The following is a 21,401-nucleotide window of genomic DNA, read 5'->3' on the forward strand; positions in this document are numbered from 1 at the left end:
AATTTAGCATCACCAATCCACCTAAGCTGCATGTTTTTTGGCGGGAGGAAGCCGGAGAACCCGGAGGGAACCCACACAGACATGGGGAGAACATGCAAACTCCTCACAGAAAGGCCACAAGTCAGATTCGAACCCACAACCTCCTTGCTGTGAGGCAACAGCACTTACGACCCCGCCACCGGGCCACCTCTCATTGTGCTGTGAACATGTGTTGGACCTTCTATTGTTGTATGGACCATAAACTTAAACTCAGATTTAATCAGCTAAACTGTGTTTTAAGTTTAATTGTTAAATTAAATGTTCCACAGTATTTGCAAATGTGCAAACAACTAAATTAACCAGTAGAGCACACAATAAAGAACTCCCCCCCCTAAACGTACATTTAATTTAAAAGGCAATATAACTCACATGGTTTGTTAGAGGTGAAGAAAAATACCCTTGTGGGTAACCTTAAAAAAAAATTCTGGTTGTCAGGTGGATAACTTATGCATAGCTGTGGCTTCTAATGATATTACAGCAAATAAATCAAGTATATTGATTTTTCTCTTTGAAATAAAAAAGGTTCTTAAACGATTTTGATTGATTGTTGTACATTAAAACTTTGCCTTATAACCAGCATCCACCATAAAAAGTATTCTACTTGCTAGAGTTAAGCTGAAGCATTCGTTTGACTGCAGGAATCAAGGGTTGGAGTTCATTTTTCTATTGACTGTCTATCGTCTTCTTGAAACTCTTCGACCCTGTTGTTCTTTTTGCTTCATTTTTCTCAGTTTCTCTAAAGATGGCCCCCCACCCTGCTCTCCATCCAGAGTTCGCTGGTTGAAGGCATACAACAGAGTCAGAGTACAGCTCCATGAGGTAGCTACTCTCTGTCAGCCTGGCTTTCTCTCTCACACAAACACACACACACACACTATATGTATTGCTCCTATGTGTATAGCTTATGCACTTATACTTAAAAGAAGTTAAGTCCTTCAGCACAAAAAAATTCAAATCACATTAACAAAATCACAAATACATACAAATCAGCATTGCTGTTTTTTCTGTCTCCTCTCTTTCCTGTGATAATACTTTCTCTATTTCTTTTTCCCTTTGGGTTGGTTGAGTTTCAAGTCAAACCAGAGCAATATTCACCAATCTGGTGCTTCTTAAATGTTTCCACTTTGATCTGAAACCGCTTTCCAGCATGGCTTTTCTCAGTTCTCACAAACAATGAGCAAAACGTTCTTAGTCTAAGATATGGTGCTGTGATTTAAAAGGCTAGGGCAGATAATAATATCCACTTGCTTGGAGTGTTTTTACCATTGGCTGTGGTGCTCGGGTTCTGTGTCAGAATGAACTAAGTAAATTCTATTTGAAGGACTTAAAGAGAAACCAGAACGAGTCTTTGCACATATTGATGCCATCATTTTGACTTGCATTCATCTCATCCGGAGGCACCACATGCATTCCAGCCATTCATACTTGAATTTTAAATACATAAGATTCTAATTTTAAACCTAACACTAAGTCTGAACCTTAAAATTAATAATTTGTTGTGACCAGCTTTTTAACCACAGATAGAGGATAAGTTATCACAATGTAAGTAGTACAAACACAGACCCACACACACACACATTCTCACACACAAGCGCTGATCACTCACTGTCGAAACAACAAAGATATCCGTATCCCTCCTTGGCTCATCTTGTTGTGATTGGTCCTCAGCTCTAATAACCTTGGAGTACAGTCTTGTGTCTCCTTATTTTCCTTGGATTCCCAGGCCAGTTTATTCACACTTGGAAATCCACTCGTGAAATTCCCCTCCCACATTTAATTAAAATTAGAATCTGTTGGTGCGCTTTTGAACATCTCTTTTGTGTCTCATGGAGTCGATAGAAAAAGGGATGCATCTAGGAGAGTGCAGGAGTTGCAGCCTGTGGTGAGATTGATGACTTTTTAGCATGGATTGGCAAATGCCACAAATTCATTTCAGTCAGACTACGAGTTGTTAGGTTGCATCTGAGTTGAGGAAGCCGTGGAAATTACATTCAGGGTTTTTCCTTTTTTGTTTTTTTCAAACAATGCTTTGTGTTTTCTTAAAAAATAGATGTGTTTTTGAGCAGTCCTATGTTATGTCTGCATGATAGAATTTGGGAGCCCAACAAATAGCAGGTAGACCTTTAACATCTAAAGAAAAGATTGAGATCCTCCTTGTCAGTGTAATTCCGTCTTTGCCGGATCAGCTTTGACCTCCTTTAGTCTCCGATCTCCCCAGCCTCCATCATGAGATTGCTCATGTACTCCTATTAATTGCATCTATGGTATTTATTGAAAGAAGAGTGCACAGTTGAAACAAACAGTTCCGAAGCAATATTTTCAAAGTAGGTTCAACGTCAAAGCATCAGTATTTGTAGTAATTAAAGATTTTTCAGGAAAAAGGAAGAAGATTAAATTAAGGTTAACAATAGGATATGGTTGGAAGAAATCACAATTGGTGAATTTCTTTATATGTTTTTTGAACATTTCTCAGATACTTGAATTATTGCTGCTTCATTGGGTTTTCATGCCAATTAACTGAGGCTACATCCACAAAGGTTGAATCTCATCTTATTACTCTTAAATGTGTAATATTTCCTGAACATTCCTCTTTGTACATGACCTGTAGCTGACACCAGATCTGTACGGTGACACCACATTCATAACAGGCATGCTGCTGAAAAACAGTATATGACACCGGTTACTGTGGCAACATTAGTCTGGTATTAGTGTATCCACCATTACAGGTCTTCAGTGAAGCTTCGTCCATATACCCAGTACGTTTGGAACCTCCTGTCCTCCGGCGTGCATTGCCGTGATTCGTCATAATTTGTTTTTCCATCCATGCAGACAATCGAAGAACACAGATGTGACAGTGATATTATCATTCAGTGAGGGGGAAAAAAAAGACACGAATTCTGATATGTTGCTGTATTATGATTTATGAGCACAGCCGAAGAGATGAACACCTCCATACAGGTGAGGACGCCTCCTCTGTGGTCCAGAGCACAGATCTGATGGGATAATTATTAGTTCATGCAGTCCTGAGTTGATTACCAGCAAAAGGTTATTTCTTTAAATCCCACCTCTGATCATGTTCAACACCCCAGGTGGGAGGCTGACAACTCGCCTTTCATTACCTGTGTGTGTGTGTGTGTGTGTGTGTGTGTGTGTGTAATGTGTGTGTCCAGTTTAATGAGTTGCAGTTATTCAGAGTAATATTTTAAACCAACGTTCTGTTGCTATGGGAGATAGCATGATGTGGCAGAGAGAAGACGTGAGTGGAACAATAGATTCAACTGTCTCTTCAACAGGAGTTAAATAACTATATTTCATTTTGAGGCACATCCTGAATATATTTTGAATTATGGTCGTTGGAATGCTGTGGATACAATAAATTACAGTTTGAAACCACATGTCTAATTATTAATGCTGCACAGTAGTGAGATGAGACCATGCATTTTGAGGAAGAAGAATGTTTATTAGTATTAAGTTATTTACCATAAGAATGCAGGCAAGTTCAATTTGGCTAGTGTTGCAGGAAGGTTCATGCCTTACATGAAGGTTTGTCAGCAGAATCACTCTGATGCTAAGTATTGAATGTCTTAATTTGAAATACTTTTGAAACCATTTGTCTTTACTCCAGTGCTTCCCTGATCCGACTCTTGGTTGAATGAGTGACTTCTAATCAGACTCTGCAGGACTTATTGATTAGCCGGTCATTAGATTTCTTTGTGAGCTTTTGGTTTATTGAAAGTGAAAGAGGAAAAAAGGTACAACACAGTATTTTGTTAAATTAAAAACCAACCGGTGTGGCAACAAAACAAGTAATACAGGCTAATCTCCTGCAAAACATTTTTACTTTCATACTTACCTCTGCCAACAGCTCCAGACTTTTAATTTACAGCTTTATGTTAATTAAGTTGCAATTTAATTATAGTGGAGTGCAAAGGACTGATATAGAATACAGCTGTTATCAAATCCTTGGCAAACATTATTGCACGTCAGGCCTGAACAACATCAGAATGTTAACGCCTTCAATTTTACTGAACATTAGTGCTTGACATTCCAGCTGGGTATTCTACCCAGGATGTCAATAGAAATATTCTGCCGCATGCCTTGGCATCTCACACACACACTGCAGCAAAGGACTGCCAAGCCCAAGCCACAAAAGGAAAGGGGCGTAGCTTATTTGCATTTCCGAATGCAACCAATGACTAGGGGAGATGCAACAGGCATCCTATTATAAATGATGCGAGTGGTTTTATACTTGTGACTTCAGCATCACCGTAGTTTATTTCTTTGTACAGTTTGTACAAAATTTCTAATTTTTTGCATCACTTCTTGACAGAAGTACAAGAGTTTGACGCAAGTCTGCAGTAATCCATACACTGCCGTAAAACTGAAATATGCCTATTGTGGTGAGAATCTTTAATTAAAATGAAACCCTGGAAAACTGGTGAAGCAGCAGGGATATAAACGAGAACGAGTCTTGCAAATTCATTCCCCTACCAAATAAGCACATTTGTCTGAAAAAGATTCTCTTAGGACAATGTTTGACAGAACCGGAGTGATGTGAACAAGAGCTGAGATACAGGAGGAATGTAAATTATATTACCCATCATCACCAAAAACGCAGGTCAGTATTTCATCTTCTCTGTCCAAAACAGTCATTTGCATGAAGATAATATACTCTGAGTCAGTCCAAGACAGACTAGTATCATGTCTGCTGTTTCTTTGTCCTCTTTTCATCTGTTCTGCTACAGCTGCATCTTGCAGCTTTAATGGGACTTCAAAAGTAATTCTGCCCTTGAATCAATCAGTCTGCACCGAGTCTGTAATTTGTGTTGTTTAATCAGCACAAATGGCTTAAATATATGCCATTTGCAGTAGATCCGAATTGTACAAAGACAGCACGGATGAAGGAAAATATTCTAACTTTTCATGTACCTCGGATTCATTTCTAGAAGTTAACTTACATTTTACTGTTTATACAGATTCTTCTTATACACTTATTTTCTCTGATGTATTCCCCCTTGGCGGCTTTGTGGAAATAATCGTTACAGTGAGATTAGAAGACAACCAGCAAGGCTTCTGGGAATCACTGTGCTCTGCTGCTGCCGGACATCAGTAACACCACAACGTTTCTCCTTCCATGTTCCTCTTTGTACTCAACGAAGGAGACAGACATGTGTTAATGTATGTTCTAGAGAGCCAGTGAGAGATCTTTGGTGAGCGCCACCTTTCCAGTCTAGCACTTTTCAACTACTGCTCCATAATTAAACTGCAGACATGCGATTGGTATCAGTCATTAATCTTCAGCAAGAAAGTGAATCAACATATTTCCAAAAATGTCCACATCATTCATTACAAATGTGTCCAGAGGGGTGCAGCTGAAAGGAAAGATATTCTTACTGAATTATGAAAGCGTGACTCGACTTACTGACCTGACAAAATAATGAACAGCTACATCCGTTAATATGGTGTGTGGAAAAAAAGATGCAGCCTGAGACAGAAAAACTCTCTCCAGTGGGTTGACTCCTCTGTTTCAAACACAGTGTTGTCTTTCCACCATTCAGATAACTTTTCAAAGCATTTATCTGGCCATTAGGCCTCCTTGATGAAACAACAAGAAAAAAGATCAGCCTGTCTTTGAGTTTCTCAGAGATGTCTGTGAAATGTTGCAGTAAATGCTGCCGCAGACCAAAGTGATGACACATTTATATTTCAAGAAAGGAACATTCTGATTTGCACTGCACTGCAGAACCTTCATTTTGTATTGTGTAGCTCAAAATAACAACTTTATGGATTCCAGATAGAAAGATTTGCAGTTTTGTGAAAATGTCACCATGAATTATATATCAAGGGAGTAAGGAATAAAAGGTTTCAGATAGTTAATGTACTTCATGATGAGTCAGCAGCAATATGCAGGATAAGAATGTTGTGCTCTTGTGGAAATGATTTGAAATCTGAATCTGTATTTTTCCCAACTATATTCTCCACTATAAACAAACAATTCATGTGTGTGACATCCCCCATGCAGCTAAAACGAAGGATAAATGGTTCCAATTCCACTATTTAATACATTTTATTCTCAATTGAAATTATGTGGAGCCACGGATTTGTATGTTTCTATAATTGCACTAAATAGTTTGGTTTCACCATAACTTAACTGCAGCATTGTGGCCTAATCCCTCAGAGTTTAGAAGGTTTGTCCTGCTGAAAATGGCCTCAGGACCAAAAATACAGAAACATTTTTATGCTGCTATCCCATCACACACACGTACACACCTCCACGTATGCACACACACACACGCACACACACATATCCATTGCGCCACTGCTTTGACTAGACAGACATCAAAACGAGTATCAGTGGGGCAGTCAGAGAGTATTGTGGGAAGGAAGATGAGAAGAGGAGCGGTTGAAATGAGGGTAGGAGGAGAGAATAAACAGCAGGTGGAGGTGATGAAATCCAAAACTTATCAGGGGCCATTAAAGTTACAATATAGACATAGTTTAAAAAAAAGGGCCTGTTAGCTGGCTGAAACCACGCAGGTACATTATGAACGCTTTCTAAAATTTGTGAATGGAATATTTTAGATATTGCAATACTCTATCCTATTACCTGGTATTGTAGAAAAAAGCATGTATTCCTTTATATCGATAAAGAACCACATTTAGACAAGAACTAATTGCATTAAATGGTTTTGTTCCTCGATTGACGAAGGATTATCAATTAGTTAATTTGATCAATTACAACTTCTAAAGCTGCATCAAAACAAAGCATAAATAAATGAGCTTGAAGCAGAGTATTGCATTGTGTTGTTCAACATGCCAACAACGGCGCTCCTTAGAATAACACAAACATTAACACTGCTGCATGACATTGGCTGACAGTCACCATGGAAATCAGGGCTGTGGGTGGTGTGTGTGTGGGTGGTGTGTGTGTGTCTATGTCTTGCAGCGATTGCTGGATCATCATTTATGCCCGTGTTAAATAAGATGTTTGACTCCCCTGTGCTGACTTGAGTCAGTCATGTAAGTTTCGTATTGTTCGCAGCGGTAAACGTTACTTTTTTAAAGAAAATTCATTCTGAATTTGTTGCTTACAGCACGTTATTAAAAAACGTTTAGTAGGAGCATGTTGTACCGCTTCATTACACCCCATTAACAAACTTACTAATGATGTCATTAATTGTTTTGAAAGTAAGATTATTTCCTACTCTTGCTTAATCATCTTCCGAACGGCTTTGTCCATTCAGCATCACAAGTGTCAACACGTTACTTGTGCCTACAGACATCAGACTGCTACACATTGTGATCAGGACTTAGAATGAAGATAAGCAATCTTTTCAGCAGCAGCTTCTCCAGTCTTCTCTTGCCGTGTTCCAACCTGTAGAACCTTGGTATCTTCGTCTAATTTGGCTCAAAGGATGAAGTGATGGCAGTTTTGTTGGCAAACGTCAACGTGACCTTTGAATTCATACAATAATCAGCTTGAATTTCACACCAATAGGAATATGATATATTGATGACAAGGTGTCACCAAATGGTCAAATTCATTGTGGCATAATGTTCAGCAAAGCATTTTCAATCACAACCATCATTCAGGGACAGAAATAGTAGATTGTATCCGTAGTTTAAAAAAGATGAGAAGATGCTTCAGCGGATATTTTTCCAGCTAATATATAGCATGTAGAAGTCGGAGCAGACTAATGTCACATCGGAGGAGGTGTGACTCATAATCATATGACAGCAGGGAAGTTTCCACTTTAATTACTTTGTAGTATGAAAACCCATTTAGTATGTTATTATCCATTGGTCGTTGAATGGTATTATACAAAATTAGAAATGCTAAAATGCACCAACCGTGGCTTTGTTAACAATTTAATGTAACTAACCTTAATGTTAGTTGTTAGATCAATAAGCGTCAATCTCCAAGGCTGATTGCTTTGTGACTGGCTAAAGACTACATATGTTACGGACTGGTGCGAGAGGACCCCAAGAAACAGAGGACGGAGACAGTACAAACGTGACTATAAGCTTTACTGGAATGTTCATCAGTCGAGTCACTATCCCGGAGCTGCGCACGGGTTACGGGGTGGCTGGAGCCCAACGAAAATATCTGGTTAAACAAAAAGACACAGCCAAAAGAACAAAGCAAATAAGCAAGCTCAAAATACAAAACTCTAACAAAGGCAGATCCCAGGGATGAGGAGCGGCAGAAAGACGTTCTGTACGCAGGGACGCGATCCATGAAAAATAGTCCGACTGGGAACAGCGGGCGGAGCAGGGCTTATGAAGGCCGGTCGTAATCAGCCTCAGGTGTGTCCGGGATGAGAGGCAGAAAACAGGTGTGAGTCGTAGGCCAATCAGCCAGTGCAGCCACATGACCCTCACAACATAGCCACTGGCCTTAGCTTCAATGCTGTATGGCACAAATAGCTTTTTAATGAGCCACTTTGTGCCTGTATATCATATCATATTTTAGGCGTTAATTACATTAATAGGCAGCTTATTGTGCAGATGAGCACTCAGAGGCATTGCACGTGAGTGATATTATAATGACAGAGCAAATATAGTTTTATTCAATTTATAAACAATTCATGACATGTATGATTCAAATGCAGATTATATATTTATTGTTATTTATGCATTCGTGTGCAAGCTATAGTTTTCTGTTTGATGTAGCAAAAATAATAATGTTTACATACCGTTTGTGTGTGTGTGTGTGTGTGTAACATATTCTACCCCTGCATTAAATAAAAAAGCTGCATGTGATCACCCCTGTTGTGGCGCATGCATCGAGGACACGTGCATGCTGTGCTGCTAACTGAGTAGCATATGTGTAGCTGTCGCAGTTCCAGAGTGTGTGAAAAGTCAAATCAAGTGAGAAAGCAGCAGCGGTGGGCGAGAAAGGAAGAGAGAGAGAGAGATGGAGCCAGTGAGCTCACAAAAAGTGGAGCGCCTGTTGGCTGAGCAACAAGCTGCGATCAGAGGAGCTACTGGGTAGAGGAGCGCTGAAGAAAATCCCTGGAATGAATAAGGATCAATCTCAGGACATGTGACAATGTCAATGAGACAGAGGCAAGAAGAAAGAGATGGACTGAAAGCAAAGGAGAGCGAGTGAGTGAGAGGACGAGGAGGAGACTGTGTGGCGTGTGTGTGCAGGCTGGAGTGTTGAAGTGAAAAGAGCGCAACTCAGTGAGAGCAGTGAGCCAGACAAAGGAATATAGGAGATCAAGGGAAAGTGATCGATCTGATTGGAGTGTCAGTCAAGGAACAAGCAAAGGAGAGCCTGAAACATGAAAGCTTTCGCGTCTGATCCACTAATATCTTCTCATTTATTGTGGAGCCGACTGAACTAATTAGTTTTCCTGACTCATCTCCTCAAAGCTTGTAGTCTTGCATATATTTAAAAAGTGACTTGAACAGGTGCAGCCAAACTCTGCGTCTTTGGGGAGCGTACGTGTTTGTCTGTTGGATTGGGCTGTCAAACGTGACTTTTTTTTTTTTGATCACGCTGGCTGAGCTTTTTACTCAAAGGTAGGTTTTCTGCTTTATTTGAAAGCAGTCATATTATTTGAAAAACATTTGAAGAATAAAAGCAAATACATTGTTTTAAGTAAGCTGTATGAGATGAAGACATTTGAGGAATATCCGATCAATTATGTAATAAATCAGGGGATTGTCATCATGCGAGGTTCCCTAATGGGTTTATTGGGATCTAGAGGACCCCTGAATGAACCGTTTATGTATGCATATTTATGAGTCTGAAAGTGAATAAGATGAGTGTGTGTCCCAGATCAAAAGTATTGATATTGCACTGTCAGAAAATCTATTTATAGAAAGCTTGTGAAACAATATCGGAGCAGTTTTCTCTCTCTCTTCCCTCTGTGGGATAATTTTATTAAATATGCTGACTGAGCACTCTTAGCCTACATACAGTATCTTTGCACCTCATGTTCCTTATCGCTGCCACACTGCCTTGGCAACAAGCTTCCCAGATAATTTTTAAATAGACAAAAACACCCAGCTCACACCGAGTAGTACACAGCTTCCACCTGAGTGGGACCTGCTTGACTGTGTCACGTTTCTGAAGCTTCCATGCAGCTCCAGACTCTGCACGTTATGAAACCTAACAATATTGAGTCTGATTGTCAAGGATCTCATCGGGTCATGAGATAGCTGATTGTTATCAAAAGTAATAATTCGATTAAATTAAAAGTTTATCTCTGTTTTATTGAAAAAACAGCCTTCAGGGTGTCTTTCGGCAATAAAAAGAGGGAATTATCTATACATTTCAGTCCACAAATAAGGATCGCACTGGTGCTCAAAGGGCTTCCTGTAATTAATTTGACCACCGCTAGTGAAAAGAAATAAAGCATTAAATTTAATGTTAAATATCTGAGCTTGTGTCTGAGAGGCTGAGCTTTAATCCAAGATGCCAGATGTGGGCAGAGAGATGCGAGTAAGCAGTGAAATACATGTTTTGAAAAAAGACAGAGACTAGAAGACGTGGCAAGGACGCAGATTTGCTCTGCTGCTTACAATGAGCACATGAGTGTTAAACCCACAAGGTGTTTTTACCGTTTTCTCAACTTCCTAATATCTATTTAGATATATAATCACACCAGGTAAAGTATATTTTAATTTGCATCTATTGATTTTTGATATGTTTTTTTTTTTTTTGGCCTGACCTGATTTTTAGGAAGCTTGTTGGAACATTGATCAAAGGGCTCAATAAGTGTTAGGGCTAGGGTTGACCATAAAGGGTCAACGAAGCTATTTAACTGTTCTTCATTTCAAAACGCACATCTGCAGCTCCGTAGACGTCCATGACGCAGCAGAGCAGAGAGTAAGGAGTAGGCTGGCATCACACAGAGACAAAACAATTGGTTGAACCTTGCAGATATTTTCATCATCATATCTATCTTGTGTCCGTGTGTGTGCTCTCTGAGTTGGGAGACTGTGACCATATGTCGCGTTGTGTTGGAGATTCAGTCATTGAGATGTGCCCGCCATAAAACTGTGGCGGAATGTATTCAATTTCTGTGTTGTTGTAAACATCCACCGAGCCTCAACAATCTCAGACTGTGTCTGTTTACCTCGCCTGACTAATGGACCAAAAATTCACCAACTTCCACAGCTACTCGCACCAGGTGCAACTCATCCAGAAATCAGTTCTGCAATCAGCACCTGCAGCTCAAGCAGACAACAACAAGCTAAACAAAGGAAGACCAGGAGGCAGGGTGGAAGGGATGTCACAACTAGTCCCGCTTTAATTCAATTCAGTTTTATTTGTATAACATCAGATAATTACGAAAGGTTATCTCAAGAAACTTTCCAGTTAGAGCAGGTCAAATCTGTTCTTATTGAACTCTGATTGGCTTCAAATAAGGACAATTTTGATGAGAAAAAGAGACACTGTGTGAAACAGGTTTTATGCATTGACAGCACCGGTTGAAGCTCCAGGCAGCATAATCCGCAACCATCAATTTATCATAGCCATCTGAAAGGAGAAAGCTTCGTGTTCAGAACAAATGTTTTCACCTGAATAGGCAAGGACAAGTGCTATTGATGCTCGGCATCTCTGAAATGGTTGAGAGAAAGCTAAATCAATTAGCCTCAGGAGGCTGCACATTGTCATTCACATCGGGTTGCCGGTGACGGGTGGCCAGCAACAGCTCTTGGAGCAGACGCTCACTTAAGGAAACAGGGAGGAAAGGATGAAGCGGGAACAGGCACAGCTTATTGGATTTGCTCAGGAAAGGGATTACACCTTCCGCTTCCCCAAAACCCTCCCTTCCTCAGTTTGTTGGCTGCTAAATGGCAGTGGCACGCCTTGCCAAGTCGCTCCTTCTGGTTGCTTTCACAACTTTGCTTGAGATCCTATCAGAGTCGTTTTACCTTGTATTTCAATCTATTCATACCGCAAACTAAATATTCTAGTACTGCGGTTCAGGCATATGCTGTTCTCAAGAATAATGGAAAGGGCGGTTGCTTATGTCTTCACATGATGTAATTGATGTGTGTGTGTGTGTGTGTGTGTGGGTGTGTTTGAAAAATGACAGATGGATTCGATAGAGTTCGAAGGATGATGATAAATCAATTAGAGTGTGTAGGAGAATTAGTGTGATGAAGGTGACGGCAGAGCCAGTGTCCCACTCAGCTATGACTCAGTCCTTTAGGTGGCTGGCTGTGGGCAGACATGTTGGTTCTTCTTGGATCCAATATTTTTGTGATGCATTTTGTCTTTTTTAATTTGCGTAATGAATAAAACTCAAAAGTCCACTTTGATTTTCGAGTAAGGTTGCATAAAACCTCTCATTAAATCAAATGTCTGTAACCACCTTTAACTCTAATTACCTGACTAGGATCTGAATTCATGACTTTTTGTTGTTGTTTCAGAACCAAACATGGTTGTTGTAGTAGTTTATCAGAAGCTGTTGGGTAGTAGGTCCCTGTGTGGTTGTGTTAGGAAACTATAACATTAACCAAGAAATCACTTTAACCTAAACGTCATCAAAGTAAAACCCTGCATCTGAGTGGGTGATTAATGGACTGCAGCCTCACTTATTATAAACAACTTCTCGACCATTTTGTGGTTATTATCTGCATGATATATAAACAACCTCATATGACTGCTTTATAAACCTATTATGGGATGGGAATACATTTTTTCAATTTCCCATAACTTGGTTGATGGATCAATGATTATGGATAAATGTGGATTCACCAATAACATGCTTTAAATAATTAGTGTTTCCCCTGTTCAGGACTTAATTGTTCACTTGCAACGTGCAGTGTCTTGAGATTATTTTCCATCCTGTCCTCCAGTATACAACATCTATTTGCATTCTAAAATTACTTCTGCCATTGCCATCTCTTTCATCGCATCCTTCAAACAGCTGTTCTCATGCTTATCGTCTTTGCTCTTCCTCTTTCAAACTGTCTCTCAGCCAGCTGTCTGCTATTCTTCGAGCTGTCATTCTTTTCTTCGGGATTCATGCCCCCTCCTAATAGTGGTATGTATTTTCTGTCAGGCACCCCTTTGTCCTAGACAGAATAGTGTACTCATTACACATGTTGACACTTTTTCAAAATGCTTGTGAGCATTTTGCTTCTTTCATAGAGACCCACTCATGTTCTTCCTCTTGCGATCGGTACCAAGAAGCAGCAGTTTCGTACCTTTCTGGGTCTGCTGTGCATATGGTTTCTAACCTTGTGGACAAGTGGAGGGATTCTGAGGCATTCTCTGAACAATAAGACAGAGGTTTTCAATTTTCACAGGCATGAAAAAAAGTTCACTTTGTGTCATAGTCATAAATCTTGTTTTTAGAATCAACCTTTATGGAGCATTTAGAAATTGTCAACAGAACAATTCTTTCAAGTCAATTCAATTCAATTTTATTTCAATAGCGTGAGATCATAACAGAAATTTATCTCAAGGCACTTTACAGGTGTAGCAGGGAAAGTCCTGCAGGGAAAGACAGAACCCAACTTCAATTATTTGAGGAGAAGCATGGAGAAACTCCCTCTTTCAATCATTTATACATGTGCAAGTTCATGTTGTTATGATTGAAGCAGCACTTTCACAGAATAAATGCCAGTGCATCCTCTGTTTCAGTGGAGATGAAGTTCCCCTTGTAGTGACTTCAAATTGATTCATGTTTTATTGCACTGAATAATAAAATAAATTAAAATGAAAAAAAGAATGAAAAAACACAATGCTGAATATATGCGTCCTCAGAAAAGAAATGTCCTTCATTTCAAACATAAAAAGTGAAATTGACAAAGAAAAATTATTATTTCATGTTAAACTGCAAACTGGCATTCCTTCTGTGTATACGTGTACTTTGGTTATATTCTGTAATTTGTGAAGGCATTATGGAAATGTGGTAGTTGATAATGCTGCTTTTTGATGGATAGGTTGGACATGATATTGACAGGAGGGCAGGACTGGTAGAATGGTTTCAGGAGAGCACTTAAGATGCTGATCAATGCATTTACAGCCTTTGAAAAGGAAACACACTGAGGCGCTTTTTACAAAGCTCCTGGACCAATCAAGAAGAAAGCCACTTACTAAGAGGGCTTTTGACAAAAGTGATGAGCTCAGTCAGATTCCTGGCAGAACAATAGCAGTGCCTATCATTCAGAATATAGAGCATATTAACCATTCAACACTCTATTCATCTGGCTCAAAAACCAAGCTGCATGTACCATGTCAGTCAAGATGCACAAACACAGCAGTACTTGACATGTCAACGTAAAAAGGTATAGGCACAAACTTTATTTGTAATAAATGATATGGACAGAAACATTCTCTTTAACACAATATAACATTGACTTATATTACTCTTTCATAATATTTTCAAAATTATCAAGGTCAATATGGGGTTTCAGTCGCTGTACCAATATAGAGATTCCACCCAATCAGGAGTAAAAGGTGAGAACGCAGAAACTGTCATACACTTGGTTAGCACGCTCACTTTCCAGTATGCCGTAAAAACAGCTCGCAAACAAACAAAAAAACAACAGACCAGTTGCGGTCGAACTGTTACAAGTCACATAGGTCATAAATTGACGACCCCCCCCCCCTGCATTTTAGAAAAGCAAAGTTTATTAAGTTCAAATTATCTCATAAGAACAAGGATGAATTCAACTTAACTACTGTGATTTTGGGTGTGATTTTCTGGGATGTTCCTTTCCTCTTTTTCCCTGCTGTGATGTAAATGCCTACTCATGCTGCAGCATTATTCCCCAGAGAAACAGTGGAGGAAGTAAATCTCCAAAGTAGTCCTTGTCATTTGTGGGCACTTAAGTATAGACACTCAGAAAAATCTCACATTTTGGCTGGAGTTTGAAATTCTCACTTGGATCTTATCCAATATGAAATGACAGGGGAAAAGAAAACAAAGAGGCATTGCCAACAAGAAGTCGTAACAACGAGAATAATATATAGGAGACTAACAAGTAGGATGAGTGAACTAAGTAATATTAGGAACAGTTTAGGTTTTGATAATAACAGCTGAATGGGTTGCAAAAATATTTGAATAATTATGTAACTCCTGATGAGGTTTAGAGACTATTGTATCTGCTCAGCTTCCTACCATCCACTCGCTAATCAGCAGGGCAGGATGGGGATGGTCTCCTAACCTGCCATCAGCCATCAGCCCTCCACCAGGCTCCTATGGGGGGAAGAAACGAAAAGAAAGCCAGCGTGAATTAGTCCTCATGACGCTGCTTGCACACTGTATCAGAAAAGCCTGTAGAAGCTTTCACTGAGGCAATGTTGTCCGTAAATGTGCTGCAAACACAGTCGATGGTCATGTCAGTATACGTCATTCCCATAAAGTGATTACTTCATCGAGGTGTTATAAACCACTTATCCAGAAACATCTGTCTTCTGTTTTGTACCAATGGTGATTGTTTTCTGATAGAATAGCTAATCCTCTGTTCTAGTATTTCAAGCCAATCCGTGCCTTGGAAGTGAGCCAGCCTGCAGTCAGCTATATTGTCTATAGAAAAAAATAAAACTTACATCCTAAAGCAGCACTTCCCAAATAAAACCACCACAACTGAATCATTGTCAGATTCTCAGTTAGGTATTGTGTGATAATCTGATCTGATCTATTTATCAACTTTGGTTGACAATAACGCACTCAAGAAGCAGACTGAAGAAACAGATTTCAGGATCTTTAATTTGTTCATACATTCCGAAATTTAAGTGACAGCCCTGTGTGAGCCTTTTTGTAAAAGTTTCCGAAGCGCAGCAACTTATGTAAGATAACCTCAGAACACCTCTACCTTGATATTGTGGCTGGACTGACCTCAAGGCAGGACGGATTAAATTTTGACGCCATTATATTTTACAACCTACTTTCCGATTCACAGCTGCTTCTTTCGCAGCCTTCCCAACACCGGGAATCTGCAATAGCGTTCCAAAGTGCTTTAATCAAAGTGAGTGTGTGTGTGGGGAAGAAAAATGTAAAGGTACTGCTGGAGTTGGATGATTCTCAATTCCAGTTACCTTATCATCTCACTGTAGCCACATGGACCATCTGTGTATTATTTCATTATTACATTTGATCAGTCCTGAGCAGTGTGCTGCCCTCCAAGGATCTGGTCCGTTCATTTCCTATTTAACCATTCCTGTTATCTGGCTTTCCCATTAATTTAGCATTTACGCAACACACAAAACCATTCAGAGGAAATGAGCTGTCCAAATTCAATTGATCTGGACAGTCTATACTGGGATTGTTTTTTAAAGGTTGATATAAATCTAAAACTATTTAGATTCCAATACAGTAAGAGGGAGTGAGAATGAATAATTTGATATGTAACTCCTCAAATGTCTTTTTCTCTTTCCCACTGTTTCAATTGACTCTGATGTTACATTGTTGGATTATTTACAAGTTTTCCATCCTTGTCTTCCCATTTTAGTTATGGACCACTGAAATTAAGTGATTGGGATGAAATAAGCTTTTCACAGGCTTCAGTGCTGATCAATGAGTCTGGGCACATTTGATCACAACTTCCACGATGTGGGAACTTAGATGAGGACGGACGGCTCCATCGAGAATATGTTCTCCAGGAATCGCTTCAATGGACAACACGGTACAGGTGCCGCTTCTAAAGGTGGCACAAAGGCCAAAGTCCAGTCCCCCAAAAAGAGGGCTCCAAACCCAAAGGTAGCACTAGTCATCCGGGGTAAAATACATCGCCTCCTACAAGGTTCAGCCGATCACCATGTCCAAGAACCCGACCTCTATGATACAGGTAATGAAGAAATGGAACAGAAAACACAGAAGGAGCACCGAAGTGTATATCCAAAGGGTAGTACCAGGACTGAGGCCACCTCGTCCATGTCAAATGGCCAAGGACATGGAGTAAAATTAGGCCCACCATGTGTTGGAGAGGTGGAGCTGAACAGAGAAGGATGCCTTCGGATACCCTGCATTTTGCAGCATAAAAGCCGCCGTTCCCCAGCAAATCTAAAACGAATCTCCTTTGAGAGTGATATTAGGGCACCTCCCGACGAGATGCGGTCTCCACCGCACTACAGCCCAAAAGGCCCAGAAATGAACGGTGCTAAATTTGCAGGAGCAACCGGAAGGGATTTAAATTCCCCCTGTTTTAGGCCAAAGAGACCATATTCAACTGGTGATTGCTTGGACTACAACTACAACAGTACTGCATCCAGTATGCTGCAGGATGAAGATGATGATAAAGAGGAGGAATCAAGTGCCGTCATCGAGCATATTCTTAAGGAGCTAAGGGGTATCAACAAGATTCAGGAGGAAATATCTGACCTCAGGGATTACCTGACCTCAGTGCGAGGCTCAGTTGAGGAAGTATCATCCTGCGTAGATGCTGTGTTGATGGAGATTGAGGGCATTCGTTCTGGTAACAAGGCTGGATCAGGGGTACATTCCGGTACATGGTCGGGGGCAGGGTTCAAAGATGGGCAGTCCACCTATAGAAGGCCTTCTAGTGCTTATGCTAGTTTAGGAAGTACAATTCCAAGGTCTCATTCAAATCTTATCCCTCAAACTGTCAATGAGCGCCATAGCTTCCATGGAGAATTGCTGTTACCAAGGTTAAAAGAGTCTGCGGTGTCCCCAGTTGCTGAATCAGAAGATCATCCGGAACTAGAGGAACAAGAAGATACCTCTGACCACAGCTCTGATATACCAGTCAGTGCCATAGAAACTAAGCTCACATTTGGCTATCTTGAGAACCAAGACTGTCCAAGCACCAGCTCCTTGTCTTCTGGTCATAGTTCAAAGTCTGAGTCAGATCAAGAGAGACCATCTTGCAGTCACGGAGGGAAGCATCAAAGAGCTATTGATGTGGATGAAGACTGGGCTGACACTGGACCACCACGGAGTGCCACTGACAAACCTGTTTGTTATAGAGAAACTACGTATCTCAGGGGAGGTCCAGTGAAGAATAAAGAGGAGAACTTTCTTTGCTGTGAAGGAGCTGGTAGCTGGAATCGCCACAGAGGTGCAGAGGGGTATTCTACATTGGGACAGTGCTCCACAGGAAGCTCAGAACATCTCTCTGTTCTCGCTGCAAAACATTACAACTCACCTGCCAGCACTTCTGGTCGGAAGGAGTGGGGTTCACGGAGGAAAAGGCCTAAGACTCAATCTGGGATTCATGTTCTAACTGATGGCAACCATGATAATACTATAAAATGTGGACTTCCTGCAGGTTTTTCCTATCATCAAAGTTCTGTTTATCATTCAGTTGATGGACATGATGGAGGAGCTGAGGAGTTTGATATTGAGCAGTCAAATGATTTAAGCTACACAACAAACTGTCAAGTTGATAGCTATCAAGAACATTACTTAAGCTATGAAGAGTCTTCAACCTTATGTACCTCTATAGCTGATGTTGATAGGCCATTCATGCAAGAGGCAGAAGTGGGCAACCAAGATTTAGAAAGCCAACTTCCTCACTCTGGCAGTGCAGACATCCAAGCTGGTTCCTTCAATGTGAAGCGCCTAGGCCGAGCGGTACTTGATTTTAGCTCAGCCTTGCGTGGAGCATTGCGCAAACTTGAGGTACCAGGTGGCCAAAATCCTGGAGAAGAAACAGACTTTGAAATATCAATGTGCTCTGACATATCTACAGCTGAGCTGCCTTCAAAACCATTATGCTATGAGGCACAATTTGAACACAGGTCTGAGGACAACCTAAGGAGTGTGGTTGATCATGATTTTTCTGTGGGTGAATTGAGGAAAAACAAAACACTCGACCAGTTGGATCTCTTCTCTGTGAAACCTATGCATGAAAAGGTCAACCGCAGCCTTCCATTGGAGTTTACAGATGTCACCCAGCATCCGCCTTGTTTAGACAACATTCCCACATGCCCACAAGTTGTTTCTATATGCCAGGGCTCGGTTTCCAGTAGCATTACAAAACTGTCTTTGCGTGAAGGCCTTAAAGAACAATCTGCAAAAGAGCCTGTAGAAGGTCCTACAGATGGTCCAGCAGGTCTGGCTAATAAAAGCCAGATTTCTCAAGGCACTACCACAGTCTGTATCACTGACCCCCTCTTGGTTGATGAACCTCCACTACTGGAGGAACAGGAAGAAAATGAGGTGCCAAAACAACCTGCCACTGATATTGTGGCCCCAGCAGGAAAAGCAGAAGGAGATTTTGAGGATTCCTCTGCAGATATGAACCAGATGGATGAACGCAGGATGAAGTGCCTTAGGTCCTTCCAGCAGATTTTGCAAGAGAAGAGGGAGACCAGGCGCAGCCTTGCCAGTGTGACCATGTCCAGTCTCTCTCAGGATGGCTTTGAACCAGGTAGCCACTGTTAGATGTTTGATCATATTTTTTCTTTGTCATGTGCATTTTCTTTTTTCTTTTTTTTTTTTTTTCTTTATTTTAGTAAGCAACTCATTTATTAATTCAGAATTACAGGTACTTCTTGCTTTTTTTAATAGGTTTTTCCACTTCTCATGCTTAAAATGGATCTCATCATGAAGGGTGTTATATATATATATTTTAATTTAAGTTATTTGTAATTTTGTTTTTAATTGAAAGTAGAAGATGTTGTTTGTTTATTATTTATTTATTTAACTGTTAGATCATTAAATAATTGCATTTGTTTGAAAGCTCTTTTCTAACACATATTTTGTCCTCCACATTAATGGTTCTCTGATGTGTTCTAGTTGTCAATGCAATGTGCATAAAGCTGAAAGGACAACTGCTATTATCCCCTTGCCCTCTCCCATAGTGGCAAATAAGCCCTTGCACCAACAGTCTCAGTTGATAATATAACTTTCTAACCCTTTGAGAGCAATATATCGCCTTGCCATTCATGAGTTCGATATTCTTCTCCTGGGCTCCAACAGCAGCCATTTGCCGAATTAGAAATCATTAATTTTCAGCTTGGAAAGCATACCTGACTTTAAAGTGGAAGGAGAAGGAAAGGAGTCATTTTTGCTACAAGTTATAATGAAAACTTAATGGACTCACCCCTTCTTAACCCTGACAACTGTGTGGCGGCACTGCTTCTACTGTTCACCAAGCATTTCTCACAACATTATTAAGCCTTATTAAGGGTGTGTCTGTGTTGTTTTTGTTCCAAAGCTGATGTTGTTATCATCAATGACTGCATTTCCTGTCTTTTGCTTTTTCCTCTTGCTTTTGTCCTCATGTTTTACAGATGGAAGTCAAGATAGAGATCAGGTTACCTTTTTTGTGGTATTACTACCATTGGTACTGTTGACAAAATCTGAATAAATTTGTCCATAATGCAGTTTTCTGTATATTTGTTCACAAAATTTCTCTGTCTGTGCATGAGATTTTTGTTGTTGTTATGTTTGTATTACTTTATAGAATATGATAATAACTTACATTAGGCTTTATTCTTTCAGACTCAGTGCATTTATGCCATGTTACAAGCATCTGTTATCTGTCACAATTATTAGAATACCATAACCTATTTCTATATGTTAGTATTGATAAAAATAACATCAATCTCGGGACTGTCAGATTACCATGTTTGTACAGTATGTCATTCTGGCATTTCCTTACTAGCTATAACACTATTCAAAGTCAATATTCAGTGTCCATTTAACGGGTTCATAACTTTACAAGGTGAAACCAGATTTATGACACTCGTATATACGAGAACATGAATTATTGAAACATTCTCTTTGACACATGATATTGAAACTCAATCAACCCAGTTCAGTCCCTATGCCTCTCTCTTCTCCACCTTTGTTGTTTTTGCTGTCCTTTTGCATGTGCATGGTCTTATGTGGTGACACCAATCAAGCCTGTCAGCCATCGAATGGTTAAATCTGTGACCTTTGACAATCTGTTCCAGAGCCGAGATCAAGACAGCGACCCCAGCAAACACCCATGGGCCCAGTCAGGGTTAGTAAATGCTCTGGTGTATATGTGCTGAAAACTTGTATGCTGCAATGTTTACACTTTTTCTATATTTAAATATTGATCAGTGCACTTTTAGTGATTTTTGTTTGTACAGGGGAAACGCACCATTTGGCATCGACAGCATGCCAGACCTCCGGAAGAGGAGGCCCATTCCCCTGGTTAGTGAGCTGGTGAGTCTCCTGATATTGACCTTCAAAGAACCCTGACTATTTTCACAACCTAATTTAAATAAAATACTTTAATTTTCTGTCAATAAAATTAGAGCAAGAGACAAATGAGTACAAGCAAGGTTGTTATTTTTTGCGCCTCATTGTTTTGAGTTAAGGCGACACTGCTCCCGACCATTCCTGGAGGTCTTCTTCGATTTCATTGGTATCCAAAGCCTGTAGCGTTGTGAGTTCTCGATTCCAGTGGCTTCAACCAGGCTCCAAAGGGCCAACCCAAACATTCTTTAC

The 21,401-nt window shown here is 40.2% G+C and overlaps 1 protein-coding gene across 1 annotated transcript in view; it reads left to right on the forward strand.

Annotated features, from left to right (window-relative positions):
- LOC137913597 (protein unc-13 homolog B-like) overlaps window positions 1–21,401 on the forward strand; it is a 92,885-nt gene that overhangs the window by 32,427 nt on the left and 39,057 nt on the right. Inside the window, exons 11-13 of the mRNA XM_068757240.1 lie at window positions 771–858; window positions 20,879–20,928; window positions 21,041–21,116. Coding sequence (XP_068613341.1) covers window positions 771–858; window positions 20,879–20,928; window positions 21,041–21,116 — 214 coding nt within the window. The remainder of the gene's footprint in view (window positions 1–770; window positions 859–20,878; window positions 20,929–21,040; window positions 21,117–21,401) is intronic.

Source organism: Brachionichthys hirsutus, unplaced genomic scaffold (assembly GCF_040956055.1).
Source record: "Brachionichthys hirsutus isolate HB-005 unplaced genomic scaffold, CSIRO-AGI_Bhir_v1 contig_723, whole genome shotgun sequence".
In the NCBI taxonomy this organism is placed as follows: domain Eukaryota; kingdom Metazoa; phylum Chordata; class Actinopteri; order Lophiiformes; family Brachionichthyidae; genus Brachionichthys; species Brachionichthys hirsutus.